The 13,334-nt window shown below is 40.8% G+C and overlaps 1 protein-coding gene across 1 annotated transcript in view; it reads right to left on the reverse strand.

Annotated features, from left to right (window-relative positions):
- The window catches only part of LOC129215157 (transient receptor potential cation channel subfamily V member 1-like), a 47,488-nt gene extending 35,056 nt beyond the window's left edge, over positions 1 to 12,432 (reverse strand). The window contains exons 1-18 of the mRNA XM_054847827.1: positions 12,045 to 12,432; positions 10,600 to 10,795; positions 9,901 to 9,931; positions 9,708 to 9,769; positions 8,233 to 8,548; positions 7,513 to 7,679; positions 7,055 to 7,207; positions 6,517 to 6,657; positions 5,733 to 6,031; positions 4,936 to 5,112; positions 4,595 to 4,759; positions 4,226 to 4,321; positions 3,526 to 3,596; positions 2,669 to 2,834; positions 1,891 to 1,957; positions 1,160 to 1,476; positions 468 to 595; positions 100 to 215 (exon numbers count right to left, since the gene is read on the reverse strand). Of these exons, the coding sequence (XP_054703802.1) occupies positions 100 to 215; positions 468 to 595; positions 1,160 to 1,476; positions 1,891 to 1,957; positions 2,669 to 2,834; positions 3,526 to 3,596; positions 4,226 to 4,321; positions 4,595 to 4,759; positions 4,936 to 5,112; positions 5,733 to 6,031; positions 6,517 to 6,657; positions 7,055 to 7,207; positions 7,513 to 7,679; positions 8,233 to 8,534 (2,365 nt within the window). The 5' untranslated portion in view covers positions 8,535 to 8,548; positions 9,708 to 9,769; positions 9,901 to 9,931; positions 10,600 to 10,795; positions 12,045 to 12,432. The remainder of the gene's footprint in view (positions 1 to 99; positions 216 to 467; positions 596 to 1,159; positions 1,477 to 1,890; positions 1,958 to 2,668; positions 2,835 to 3,525; positions 3,597 to 4,225; positions 4,322 to 4,594; positions 4,760 to 4,935; positions 5,113 to 5,732; positions 6,032 to 6,516; positions 6,658 to 7,054; positions 7,208 to 7,512; positions 7,680 to 8,232; positions 8,549 to 9,707; positions 9,770 to 9,900; positions 9,932 to 10,599; positions 10,796 to 12,044) is intronic.
- Positions 12,433 to 13,334: the final 902 nt, after the last annotated feature.

Raw genomic sequence — 13,334 nt, forward strand, 5'->3', positions numbered from 1 at the left:
CATTAAGTGCATAAAACTGACTGCCCTCACAATTAATCAATGCTGCTTCTATTGCCAGTATGTAGCCCATACTAGGAGTTAGATCCCTGAAACCCTCACCTCTGCCAGGCTTAATAGAGTAACTGGGATTTCGTTTGAGGTCCCCAGAGTACCCAGGGTCTTCGTTGATTATGCCCAGATTAGTATTCCATGTGGACCAGTTCACTTCATCAACCCTGGGGAGAAAACAACAAAACCAAAATCTATTATAAAGATCACCAGACAACTCCAGGATGAGTTTGTATCACAAACTGCCACCTCTCACGCCTCAGATCTGACCCAGAAAACAGATTAAACTGACTACTGTAGACAGTGTTAGTGCACTATTTTTCAGAGTGCTCCAGGGGGAAAGTTCTGCTTCCCATTACCAGATACCTTAATGTTGTTTGTCTATAAAGGATTGTTCATTTGACATACAAACAGGTTACCTAAAGCACCATCTGTAATCATCTTGGCCGTCAGGTGTGACCCCCACCAAGACTTGCTTCCCAGACCGGAACGAGCGCCTCACACAGTTCAAGTAGCTGTTTTCAATATCCAAGATTGTGATGGCTCTCTACCAGGTAAAAGAAAGCAGACCACTGAGAGGCTGCCGTTTCAAAGTCATACAAATCCTGAATTCTGCCTTTATTTTAAAAACCTTGATCATTTATCATTGTCACCATCTTAGAGCAGGCATCGTATCCATATCTAAAATATCACCTCTGTTAAGATGCCATTTGAAATGCTAAATTACTGCCCTGTCATTAGATTTGTGAAGTTCCCTTTCCTACTTCAAACAAAAGTTGATGTCCCTTTAAGATTCCCCTTGCATAATCCCTGTCTTCATACTCTGATCAGGATTTTCCATCATCAAAAACCCAAATAATTCTGTCTAATTACAAAAGTACTTCTTTTCTTAAATTCTGAACATCTGTGGAACACTGGGAACATCTGCTCAGGCAAAACATCAAATACGCATGGAAAAGGAAATAATATACTTTTTTTTGCAACTGTTTAGGGGAATCAAAGAAGCAGTGACCTTTTATTTAGATGCATGTCAGTTCCTAAAGATTCTCTCCAAAATTTATGATTCACCACACCCTCCTTCTTGGATAGTAGCCTCACAGAACCAACATACCTGGAGTTTCCAGATGCTCTTACTCTCCTGTGCAATTTTGCTCACAGTTTCCCCCATCAGTGCAATAAGCATGTTGAGCAGGAGGATGTATGTAAGGATGACATAGAGAACCAAAAGGATGACAAACACAGACTTGAACCTGTAGTTCTCTGTGAACTCCAGGTCCCCCATCCCAATAGTGAACTTGAAAAGCTCCAAGCAGGTATAATACAGACTATTGTAGGATGTGCGGCCTCGTTTCGTATGGCAGCATCGGGCATATTCAGAGCTATTTGTGTCTTGCCCCTCATTGTCATCTTCAATTAAAGTCACCACAGCTGTTGCAAAAGAGGAATCACATATGCAGGATAAAAATACAATGCGAGATCACAATTCCATTGCAAGCAATGAAAATGAGCATAAAGGTAAGACGTTATCTTCATGGTACATTGTCCCCAGTGAAATTGCTCTATAAAATATTCCCCATAACTGACACCCTCTCAGAAGGTGTTGTCTCAGTTTTACCTAGATAGACTAGGATGACTGTTTTTCTATTCAGCTGTGCAAAGTAGTTGAGACCCAGGGACGAAAAGCTGTATGAAACGACTACACATAATTGTTATTCTGAGGAGATTTTTTTGTAATTAGGTTAATTTGTTAGTTTTTAGTTGGAAACAAAAAGTCTAAGCCACTTGAAAAATAAAATTTTCTGAGATTAAGATAACAAAAAGTAACTCCAAGCATGATATTACCTGTAGAAAATCCCAAGAGGAATACTAGATAGACAAACATGAAGCGACATAAATCTCTAAGGATCATCTGTAACATGGAAACAGAATATTTTTATATTGCTAACACTTGAATATAAACTGCAACAAAAACTGGTAGAAAATAACACTTTTGCTGTGAACTCGCTGTTCATGCATTAAACTGTTGTTTATTCTGCTGAGATAATAAACTTTAATACAGAAAACATTTTTCTCTGTTATTCATGCAACAGTTTACACACGTGCAAAACATATGCATGCCAAACAGTTTCATCTTTGTGAGTACAAACCACATTAAGACAGTTGCAGCTTTCTGCCCCTCTTGGGCTAGCTGTCTACATCATATATAGAGGTTTATTAGCCAGCTACTGCCTCTTAGCTAATTGCTCTGTTTGGTAACATTTAAACTGCAGCTAAAGAAATCTCCAGCTGGTAGAAAGCTGTGCCATTTCACACAAGACCAGTTTGCACCATTCTCAGTCTACTTTCATCCATGCCTATCCAAATGTAGTTATTTTGAAGCATAGCAGGTAATAATATCAAGACTTCTATGAAATGTATGGATGAGGAGCAGGAGGTTTTTCTACATAAATTGTATCACTTCACCCAGAAAATGATGGCTAAGTATAGCAGAGTGCAATGAGATTTCCCAGTGGCATCATGGAGGTAGATGTGGCGACTTCTCTCCTGGAAATGGGGCTGTTGGCAGCAGTGTCGTGATCTGAGCACTCTGCTGCCCTCATCACCCACTCACTGGACTGACCTTGGCAATCATGACAGAGTAAATGCCCATCTGCTGGAAGCCACGGGTGTAGTACAGCATGTTAGCCCAGCCCAGCGCCAAGGAGAAGACCATGGAAGCCACGTACAGTTCCTGGCCACAGAAGTACAGCACCACAGAGCTCAGGAGGAGCAAGGAGTGAACAAAGCTGAAAGACAAGCATGGTCTGAATGCAGAGTGCTGAGTTGGCCACATGTGGTGGGAACAGAGGAGCCCCATGAAGCATACAGCAGAATGAGGGATTCTCAAAAACACAAAGGAGCCTTGGCTGACACTTCCTCTTTTCCCTTCATTGTTTTCCTTCTTAAATCCTACAGTTCCTCTTGCAAACTCCTCAGTTTCCCCACATACAAACTTCTGTAGTCTCATCCCTGTTCTTCCTTGTGACTGGAGGGAAGAAAAGTCCTTAAAAACACTAATTTCTTCAGCACTCCCTCTCTTTCCATGGACCCATGATATTGCCCTGTTCAGCTGCATTCCAGCTGGGAAGAGAAAGGGCCCAAACTATGGAGAGGCAAAGCTCCCTTTAGGAATGGGAGGATTTATGCACATCCAATGCATGCACTCGATTGCAAGTCCAACTTGGAGGTCTATTCCTAACTCTGCTGCATGACACAGTAACTGAACTTCTAGACACGTCCTTTGCTTTACCTCCAAAGGAGGTTACTGATCCAGACCCACTTGTTCAAGTGCTCTGATATCCACTGGTAAGTATTTTGTAAGGACCCAGGAAATTATAGCAAAGCATCTACCTATTACAAGTGGCTTCAGCTAAAGCTACAGGTCTCATACATTCATCTGTTTGATGCTGAAATGCAATCAAAGATATTGGCGCTTACAAAAGAACCTCACTGTAGCTGTCAACTATCAGCGTCTTGAATGATGGGCGCCTCTGCATGAAATACTGTATCTGAAAAAAAAAAAAAAAAAAAGGGCGGGGGGGGAGGGGAATGAAGACCAGGTTTGCATCCAAGGAGGGATTAAGTATCCCATGTGAACACATCAACTAAGCACTGATACCTATTACCAGGGAGCTGATACCTATAAAGTATCTCACAAGAACAGCTCAAAACCAACACTGGTGCAAGATTTATAGGGAGGACTCTTCCAGTACCACTAGACTGCTCTTAAATCTGGTGTCTCTTCTGAAGACAACAACCTATTCAGTCACTGGTTTGAGGACCTGTGATTCACTGCCCGCTCTCCATTGGCAGCCAAGAGGAAGCAGGAGGACTTTAAGCTAAGACAGGTAATCTTTAATAGAGGCTATTTGCAATACCCCATTCTTAAGCTTGGGCCAGGCTAATTGCTGAGATGCTTATTGACTTCTAAGGATTGTCTTTTTTTATACAATAGATCAAACTGCATCTTAGCTCATTAGTAACCTGAGAACTCCTAATCAGGCCAAGGAAAAAGATGTGTAGCTCTTGACTAAAACATGGATTATCTTAGCAGCCAATTCTAATGAATGGAAAGGCATGTTTGGTTCTCTCCTACATCTAACAAAAGTGCAAAAAGGAAAAGTTTCAAATATCTTACCCCTCTGAAAAAAAAGTAGAGGCCTCCCAGTACACTCAGGATCTCTCCGGTCACTCGAAAATATTCCCCAGTGCTGTGACCAAACGTGAAGGGAGGCTGTATAAGACAGGAATGTAGATATGTTCAGCAGGACTAGGGATAGGAAAGACTTGGCCTTGCCAGCAGCTGAAAGCAACTACATTTCTGGGGGGACAAGTTGTTTGTGTTGCAGCAAGGGGGCAAGACTGAGAAGCAAGCAGAGTAAAAATCTCCCTCCTGCCTTCGGGAAAGAGGGAAATTCTGATGTTAGGAGCACAGATTCAAATGGGAAGCAGATCTGGGACATCACGCAGTGGGTGGTTCCCCTCATATATAACAGGACTAACATACCTTTTCCTTCTTCTGTACAGGTCTGTAGTAAGCAGCTGTGGTGAGAATAATGATATGCATGGTATAGACAAAGAAGTTGAAGTAAAATAAGTGTTTGACAAACCGGTCCCACTTGTCTTGCAGCAGCCTGTTAAGGGGTTCCACCAGCAGCATCTCATGACGGTTCTGAGTGGAAGGAGAAAGAGGAGAATCATGACAGGACCAGTACATACCGGGCTCTGGAAACAGCAAATGATACTCATCTTGAGCAAATGTTCCCTCTAGTACCCATAAACTCAGGAAGGGAGATTGTGTGCAGTGCCCCAGCCTGCGAACAAAATGCCAAGGAGGTGCATACTCACTGGTGTTTCACTACTGTAGGCAATAATCTCGAGCACTGAATTTTTCTCGCATGTGTCTATACAGGACAGGTCATAAAGAGATGAGTGGACAGGTCCATAAGCCCATTCAGTGAACTTCCTAGACAAGTGTCTGCACTCAGGATCTTTGATCTCTCGTCTGAGGATGTAAGCGAAAATCTAATTGCAAAAGAACAATACAACCAACATTTCAGTGCTAATGGACTTCTAGTTCCTCAGTATCTCCACAAGACAGGATGGCTAATTTCTCCCTAGTTTAACTGTGCTGAAGTCAACCCACTGAGGCGCTGCAGAGATCGAAGTCTGAAGTAAACAAAATTAATTTTCTCACTGGATGCCGGAAGATGAGAAATACAAATACCACTTACAACTTGCCATTATCTGTTTCAAAACTGCAAGAGAAAAACAGAGATGTATGTTACACATCTCTGAGCATACAGTCATTTTGAATGGAGACTGCCAGGAGATGAGTTTTATCAGCCAGTCAAAAGTACAAGGCCTCTAGCAGTTCAGATGACAGCAGAGACTCATCTTCTGTTTCCACCTGGGCTGCATTGCATTCTGGTGGTATATGAATAATGCCAGCTGGGCACAGACACACACACACTTCATAGCCTTTAAGAACTATGCAGTTGTGCATGTTAAACTGCAGCAACAGTTCCTCTTAACTAAAAGATCCCAACAATAAGCAGGGATAAAATCTGTCCTGCATAAATGTTTTGCATGTACTCTGTGTAACTTGATACAGTAATGGGACAGAAACACATTTGCTCACCTACCCCTATCTTCCCTGTTTTGGCTGCAAGAGTTAATGGAGTCAGCCCTTTCTTGTTGGTGAGTTCTTCTAGCTTCAGGATTGGATTAATTTTGGCACCAAGGATCAATATGTTATTGTACATCTTGGTCACAAACTTGGTATTATCCTTAGTATTATCTGCAATCTCCACCAATGTGTGCAGGACCATATTGCCCATGGAGTCCTCAGCGGCGATGTTGGCTGCCTGGTAGGGGTTCTCAAGGAGGAATTTCACAATGCAGAGCTGGTTGGTGCAGGCAGCCAGGGACAAAGGCAGCTCCCCTATGGGCACACAATGGGAATGAGTGGTCAGAAAGCCCATTACTACATGTGCATAAACAGAAAGAAGATCACGTTGTTTTCATCTTCCACCACGAGAAGAGGTGAATTTCTCTGTCTGATACAGCACTAATTCTTGTGACAGCTGTTAGAATCACATTTCCTCCAGTTTAACTACATCACTGAAACACGGCTGCTTAGAAAAGCACTGAAAGGAGAGCTAGCAGAAGGTTCAAAATTTCAAAGGATACAGTGCCCAGAAAACAAAGGGATGCAGACACCAAACTCACACTGAACACCATCAAACTACCAACTGTGTTTCTTTACAATCTCAGCCTTTGGGAGTAAATATTTGGACTAAGTGGTGGAACAGCCCACCTGGTACTTCTGAACCTCCAGTCACACACACACAATTATTTAACAGCTTGCACTTGGAATAATGCTAGGATAACACCAATCAATAAAGCTCATACTGTGCTCACTCCTACCAAAATAAAAGCCAGGTTTCCCTTTGATTTTCCTGAAGAACTCCCCACAGGCTCTTGCGTGAACATCTGCTCCGTTCTGGACCAAGAGCTTCACCAGGTACATGTTCCTTCTCTCAATGGCGATGTGAAGCGCAGTCTGGCCTACAGAGACACTCATCAGACAGAAATCTTCAACATTTAATACAGACTGAGAGCTTTCAGGCACCATGATTCATTCAGCTCCATGTAAGATGGTGGAACTGAGAGCTTTGCAGACTAAAAAGCTCGAGAACTGAACAAAAAAAGATGGCACAGACAGCAAATGCAAGTCTCCTGAACTTAAATCACCGTATATCAAAAATGGCAAAATATTGCACCTAACAAAACACTGCCCTAGCATGAATGCACTGATTGTTAATCACGTGCTGCAACTTTGGGGTGCTGCATCCTCAGGCATAAAGCCTCATGCAGAAGACTGTTTGAGAGCCCTGCCTAACCCCATCTTCAGTCTTAGCACCAAGAGCACTTTCTACAATACTGCAGCAGCCATTTCTCTTACCCTTGTAGTAGTTGTCAGTATACTCTGCATTAACAAACTCTTTCAGAGTTCCAGTTTTCCTTGCAATATCCAGCAGCAAGGGAATGGTATCATTTTTCCCATCATGTAGATTCAGCATGGCTTTCAGTAAGCAGGTTTTCCCAGTTTCTGGCTCTGTAACACAAAAAATTGCAGCTACATAGAAGTGATTACAAATCTACCATCTACACCCAGGCATGCAGGAATTAATGAGGTTCTTTTCAAAAGGCAAGAAAACTCCTTCAGGGTCTCACAGAAAATTTCAATTTTTCTGAATTCTCCTGTAACCTTACAATCAATGGATTGCCCAATCAATACGGAAGTACTGGCTATTAGATGACCTCCTGCAGACACTTAACACAATTATATTTCTTTATTTTCATCTCAAGAGCACTACTGGAAGAAGAGGGCAACTTAAGGTATGTGACACTAAAGGGTACCTTTGAACTCATCATCTGTGAGATGCTTCAAGGTTCTATTAAGGTAGAGTAGCAGATCATCCAGGTCCCTTGTGTTGCCCTGGGCTACAGCATCAAAGATCCTTCTGCGGTCATAAAATTTGAAAGCCTTTTCTGAGCAGCCTGTGATGGACTCTGTAGATAGGAGCCTATAGAAGGGTAAATTTCAGTTACTTAAAGTCAGATATTTAGCTGACTTTTTATAAGCTACCAGAATACTATTTTTCATTTGCTTCTGTGACATAGTAAGCACTACAGATTAGTATAGATGGATCTGCGAAGTCCACAAGATCAACAAAGTCTGCAAGCAACTGTCCTGATAAAATTATGTGTCCATTGCTGAAAAGTTGAGAAAAAGACTTAAAAGAGGCACTGAAGTATGGCAGTCTAACTGTTGGCCTGGGAGCCAGGCGATCCCATGTTCTCATTCTGAGTGATGTCCATTCACTGAACAGTCTCACGTAAGTGAATTAAGGCCTACCGCTAATTGTGGGCAAAATATTCATGGACTGAATTTTCAGACATGCCAAGAGACAACAGCTATTGTCTTTTTCAGATGCAACACTCCTTATTTTGGCATAGAAAATAGTGAAATTGGAGAAATGGGCACGCTTATGTGGAGAGAATAAATGCTGCTCCAAGAAACACAGTCTGCAGTTGTCAAACTGTTCATTACAACCAGATCTTACAAGGCAAACTTACTTGTGAAGTTTCCCCCTCTCCAAATTGGCATGAAATTTGATGACAGAAGGTGCCATCAGGTGATCCATCTGGTAAAAGGAGTCCATGGGAGCCATGTCCTTGTCACTATCCCCCATCACAAACCGCCCACGTCTTGCAAAGATGTTGCTTTTGGGTGGCTGCACCTTGGCGCTGAGTGTACCCTGGAGGCTGTCAGGTGTTTCCAGCATGGAGTCCTCCCCATCCGTGTGTTCATCTGTCACTTCAGATTCCTCCATGTCAGAACTGCCAAATTTCTTCATCTTCCCAAGGATGGAAGACATGATGAGCAGGCAGTCTGTGAGGAATGACACAGACACCTGAAGTCAGCACTTCATGGGGCCAGGCTTTTTCCCTTTTGCCTAGGATTACTCTCCAGAAACAGCAGGGAATGAATTGGTTGCTCTCATCCCAGAAGCGAGACAGATGAACACATATGATGCCCAGAGTTGGAACTGTTTACTAGGTCATTACCTCCACGCCGTTAGTGTCCCCACTGCCCTTCCCCATTTCAGAATGGAGAAACCAAGCCAGAGTGTCCCAGAGCTTGTCAGCCACCTCACTGCAGAGCTGACTATGTCTGCTTAAAACTAGCGCCTCATCCTCCTCCGATTGTTGTTAAAGCCTGAACAATCTCAAACCCTGAACAATCTCTGCTTGTCTTCTCTACGTTCTAACGGTTTTGTGGCACAATATATTCTCAAGATTACATCAGACATGTGAAAAAATCCTGCTTGTGCCATAACCGTATCTCAGTGACACTGAGCACAGACGGCTTCTTGCATATAGAAAAATTATCACTTAATGGCTTTACCAGAGTTACAGCAGTGCTAGATGAAAATTGGGGCATGTGATTCTTGGGAGATTAGCGTCACCTCAAACATGATACACGGAAACAGAAAGGGAAAGGTTACCACAGATCAGAGATGACTAAGACCACACACTTGATCTTGTCTGATTTACAACCACAAAGAATTTGACACAAGTTAACAAATATACTATACTAAAAGTAGAGCAGGCTTTTTCTTTTTTTTTTTCTTATCAAACTTTTTTAATCAAACAAATGTTGGCCTTCATGCCACTGAATGCAAAATATTCTGAAACTGCAGCAGTGGAGACAGGAATGCACCATATTTGAACTGCTGCATAGCTGGCTTTTAGAAAGAGCAGAACAGCCTTAGAAACACACTCCGAAATCCTAGATTGCTTTGAAATCTTATGGCTTTGAGCGCAGGAGTGTTACAAAATCTTTAAAAAGCCTTCAATTATAAACCTAATTACAGTGGTCAGTAATGTTCTCTGTACAATCAGTGTGAAAACAACATCATAAACATGCTTCAAGGTTGTTTCCCTTCACAAAAGTATTCTGAGGGGTTGTCTGCAAACCCACATTGCACATTAAAGCTAGGTTTTCAGTTCTATGGGATTAGTTAATATTCACACTAAGGGTCACTTACATTTTCCTGTGCGAGTAGGATAGGAAAAAATCTTTTGTCAGGCGTTTGCATCTTCTATAATTTTGTACAACATACATGTAAAGAAAACATTAATTTGCAAACTTGCACATTTAGGGTTATTGGAAGCAAAACAGTGTAGTATAGACAAAATACTAATGACTGCAGTTTAACTCGCTATGTCCTCTGAGCTCACCTTTCAAGTTCTTTGTGTCCTTAGAATCACTCTGAAAGAATAACATAATATCTTATTAACGTAATTGTTCTATAAATAAGAAATTATATATAGAAAAATATTTCCATTTGGAATATGGTACTAAAAATACAGAAGAACAATTACTGCAGTGAAAAAGTTATTAAAATAGTTTTTTATATATGGAAAAAATACACTGGTAATACAGCTATGTATAATTTTAAATTTTTGTCTTATTTAAATTAATGTGGATTGAGCCAAAAATGTCAGAGAGGTGGCTATGGAAAATGGAATCCCTTATTTTCCACAGAATAGGTGCATTATTAAAATCTGCAGAATAGACTCAATCCCTCTCCAAATTGCTCAAACCTGGTTTAGTCATTATATGTCCTTTCATTTCTAATCCCTGCTGGTAATATCTTTGATAATGAAGACAAAGCCGCATTTCCTCATGAGTATGAATTTGCAAGGGAAATAACCTTCAAAATTCTGTGGAAGGATTCTTTAAAAAAAAAAAATCTATCCTAAAAAATGTATGACCTACTTCAACTCTTTGAATCCTACATACATTGATGTTTGATACAATAAATAAGGAAATATTTTTGATAGAATGTCTAACCACATCACAACTTATAGTAAATACTGAAGAGAGTTTACAAATAACTAACCACCATGTTATTCAAATATACATGCAGAACTTACAAATATTGAAAAAAATCCTGTCTTCCACAAAACAGTCCAGCCTCAGTAAATACCCTCTGATCTATAGGAATTTCGTGCTGGATATTCCTCCTCCAAGGTGCCTGGACCGAAAAGACCTCCGAGTTTGCTTCTCCACTTCATTTGTCTGCAAAAGTGTTCTATGTGTCTGGTGATTTTTAGAATCAAGGGAAGTTCACTAGAAGAACAGGGAATAGAGTAATAAAATCATTAAGAACAATTCTGGAACCAGAAGCATCAGTAGCTTCTATTCCCAGGAGTTTAGCAAAGCTCTTTACAAGAATTGCAGTAAGTTGCTGTTGATTTTCCCTCCCCTTTAATTGCATTTAGTAATGGATATTCTTCTCCAGATTTCCTCTTTGTAAACACACTCAAGCTTGCAAGAAAACCCCAAACCACCAGACAATTGTTTCTGTGGGTCACAGTTTCATTTCAATCTACAAGGCTTTGTAAAATATGCCACAGCTCTTCTCTGAGATCAATCATCTTTCTGGACATCTTTGTTGGGTGGCTGCTGTAAAGCCCTACCAAGTATTTTAAAGATAAGCTGATTCTGAACAGAGTTGAGGGAGAACCAATGACAGAAAGTCCTACAGCCATTCTATCGTTCTATGTTCCTACTATGTTTTGTTTAAATAATATATATGTAACAGTCAGCTTTTAAATATTAATGTCATTAGGAAAAAAAATAATTCTTATCTAATCCATAAAGCTCTGAGGAGACTTTATAGCACCTTCCAGTACCTAAAGGGGCCTACAAGAAAGCTGGAGAGGGACTGTTAACAAGGGCATGGAGTGACAGGACAAGGGATAACGGCCTTAAGCTGAAGGAGGGGAGATTTAGATGAGATATTGGGATGAAAGTCTTCCCTGGGAGGTTGGTGAGGTACTGGAACAGGTTGCCCAGAGAAGCTGTGGATGCCCCATCCCTGGAAGTGTTCAAGGCCAGGGTGGATGGGGCTTTGGGCAACCTGGACTAGTGGAGGGTGTCCCTGCCCATGGCAGGGGGTTGGAACTGGATGATCTTTAAGGTTGCTTCCAACCCAAACCATTCTATGATTCTATGAAATAGTAAGAACTGTGTGATATATTTTTAAGTATGTACGTTACATAAGATCATTCTGCCAAAAACTAGTCTTTTCCAGCAGGCTAAGCTGATAGGCTAGAAGCAACCTCCAGACCTCTAGCTCCTGAGGTTTCGTGTTAGATCATTAAATTATTCAATGAAATTATCTGGTTTATGTTTTGCAAAAGGTGACTATCTTTCTAGTCTTGCCATCTATCTATCTATCTATATATATCCACGTATAAAAGAATAATATATTTGCCCATTTAATAGCAAACTAATTATACTACTTAAAACACCCTACGGCATTGTACTCAAGAGAAATAAAATGTCTATTTATTAATGCATAAGTATAGATTACCAATAAGCCAGGTCCTTAGCTGGTGCTCCTGTAGCTTTGCTGAGCAGAGCATTTCATTCAATATTACGATTAACTCCTTCACCATTTCCAAAGCAGAGACTCAGTAAGAAAACTGTAGGGATCAGCAGAGGGTCTCCCTTATTCAGTCTCCAGCTTCTTGCTGGTCCCCTTGGCAAAAACGGTCCTTCTCTCTCTTCTCTCATTCCAGGCATCAGCTCCTTTCAGACTTACAGTGCTCTGATGTATACACTTCGGGAGCTTTCTCTTATTTTCTAAGTTTTGATGCCTCCTTCATCAGCCTCCTTGACCTGTATTTCTTGTGAAGATGTTATTTCCTTCTTACCAGCGGCACTCCATTGCTTATTGCAAAAGTTGTTGGACGTATCATATTGCATCTCAGCAGGGACCTGGTTTAAAGGTGTAAGCTCATAAGGAGATGTGAATGATTATCAAAATAGGCCAGTAATAAACAGGAAGGAATTTATTCCTTTTTCTTGGGCCTGCATCCAACATGCTGCATAGGCTTTGTGCAACTTCTGTGCTTGAGAGTAATTTTACCGACTAAGAGCCCTCTCCATCACTGCAAATGGAAAAACATCAGCAGATGTGCTAAAGATCTTAAAGATGTATCCAAAGCTGGCCTGCAGATCAGAGATAGTTTTGCCTTCACTAATATAACCTAAAACCAGGCCACAATTTTACCAGCTTCTGGAAACAAGTAACACTTGATTTCATAGTTAACAGCATGCTAGAATAGTATTATCAGCTTTTCCCAGTTATTCAATAAAAATGAAAGCAGATCTGCTGATACAAAAATATTTTATAATAATATAAAAGCAAATTCAGACTTTTTACAAAACCTCTAATCTAGTCTACACTTTCTCTGTAATTCCTATATATGCCAATAGTTCCCTAAACATGACATGGAATAGGTGCATGGAGGAAGGGTGGAGAGAGACGGAAATGAATCCATCTCTAATTAAGACCTCAGAACAGCTTTCTCACTACAAAAATGAGTCAGTCCTAATGCTGCTAATGTGCAAGACAGGAATACACTTCCATATTTCAGTCGAAATACATGCTTCTATGTAATGAAACTGTATCTAGATAACATGAAACTATCTCACTTGCTTCCCAGTCTCATTTGAGAAAAAAAAGGTGTACTTCCATCTTGGTTTAGACAGATAAAGTGTAAATGTTTTCACATTAAAATAAAGAGCAGGGGGAGAAATAAAAGTTAAGAGCATAACACAGGGGATAAAAACTTGGAAATTTTAAGGGAACTCAAAT

Source organism: Grus americana, chromosome 19 (genome assembly GCF_028858705.1).
Source record: "Grus americana isolate bGruAme1 chromosome 19, bGruAme1.mat, whole genome shotgun sequence".
NCBI lineage: Eukaryota > Metazoa > Chordata > Aves > Gruiformes > Gruidae > Grus > Grus americana.